Source organism: Plasmodium gallinaceum (assembly GCF_900005855.1).
Source record: "Plasmodium gallinaceum strain 8A genome assembly, contig: PGAL8A_v1_98, whole genome shotgun sequence".
NCBI lineage: Eukaryota > Apicomplexa > Aconoidasida > Haemosporida > Plasmodiidae > Plasmodium > Plasmodium gallinaceum.
Window position 1 is genome coordinate 691241 of NW_021628265.1, and position 1311 is coordinate 692551.

General features: G+C 14.3%; 1 protein-coding gene across 1 annotated transcript; it reads left to right on the forward strand.

Moving 5' to 3' along the window:
* Positions 1 to 842: 842 nt before the first annotated feature.
* PGAL8A_00343900 (conserved Plasmodium protein, unknown function) lies at positions 843 to 1229 on the forward strand (the record flags this gene model as incomplete). The annotated part of the gene is made up of 1 exon (XM_028672478.1): positions 843 to 1229. One exon carries the CDS (start codon positions 843 to 845, stop codon positions 1227 to 1229), a length of 387 nt encoding a protein of 128 aa, XP_028529026.1.
* Between the last annotated feature and the right edge of the window lie 82 nt (positions 1230 to 1311).

Below are 1311 nucleotides of genomic sequence, written 5' to 3' on the forward strand. Positions count from 1 at the left end.
AAATAAAAAAAAAAAAAAAAAAAAAAAAAAAAAAAACATACTAATTTGAATAATAATATGAAAACACTTCTCGAGGTAAAAATATGTACAAGATATTATTTGACTCTTTTTATAATATACTTTTAGATAAGGAGGAATTAAATAATATAAACATATATATGGAGATATATTTTATGTAGATTTATAGAAGTGTTATTTTTTATTAAAAAAAATTAAATGATTGCAATAATTTATATAAAAAAAAAATAAGGAAGCAAAAAAAATTTAAGATATGTTTTCATATGCTTACATTATATGCTTATTTAATTATTCTTAAATGTATCTTTTTTGTAATTTTTTTTTTTTTTTTTTTTTTTTTTTTTTACGCATGTTAAAGAAATAATAATTTACATAATACATATACAAAAAGTTTTAATTAAAAAAAATAGATCAAGTACAGTGATTTTTTTATTAAAATTAAAAATAACAAAACAAAAATATACCACTTATACACATTTTTTTTTTTTTTTTTTTTTTTTAACCTTAATTTAGAAATTTAATTTTTTTTAAAATTTTTTATTTAATTAAATTGTTTGGATATTAATATTTTTATATATATATATATATTTATCGTTTTAATTTTTATATAAAAAATATTTTTATTATTATAATAACAAATTAACTAAAACCTAATTACATCAGTTTTATGAATAATTTTATATAAAATTTTGACATACATTTTTTTTTTTTTTTTTTTTTGGAGATTTATATATATAAATTTTATTTTACATAAATAATCTTATTATTAATATATTTTTAATTATTTATTATTTTTTTTTTTTTTTTTTTTTTTTTCAATGAAGATGATTTGTATATTTTACCATTTAATAATATTTCTCGTGGGTTATTTATTACCAATTGGGCTTTCTTTTCATGGATGGAATAATAAGAAATATGATATGGTAGAATATTATCTAAAATATATTTTTTTTTTTGTTATTTTTGAAAATATGATAACACCATTAGTAGGAACAATTATTTATAAAATTAATTCATCTGTGTGGTGCTTTTTACACTTATCTATTTATATTATTTTAATTACTCCAAAATTTAATTATTTATATTTAATATATGAGACAGTTAGTAAAGTTACTAACCAGAATAATTTAACTTCATTATGGAATAATTATTTAGTCAAACCTTTAAACGATAAAATTAACAAAGTTATAAAAAAAGTGAAAAATATATAAATGTATGTTTTTTTTTTTTTTTTTTTTTTTTTTTTTCAATGAAGATGATTTGTATATTTTACCATTTAATAATATTTCTCGT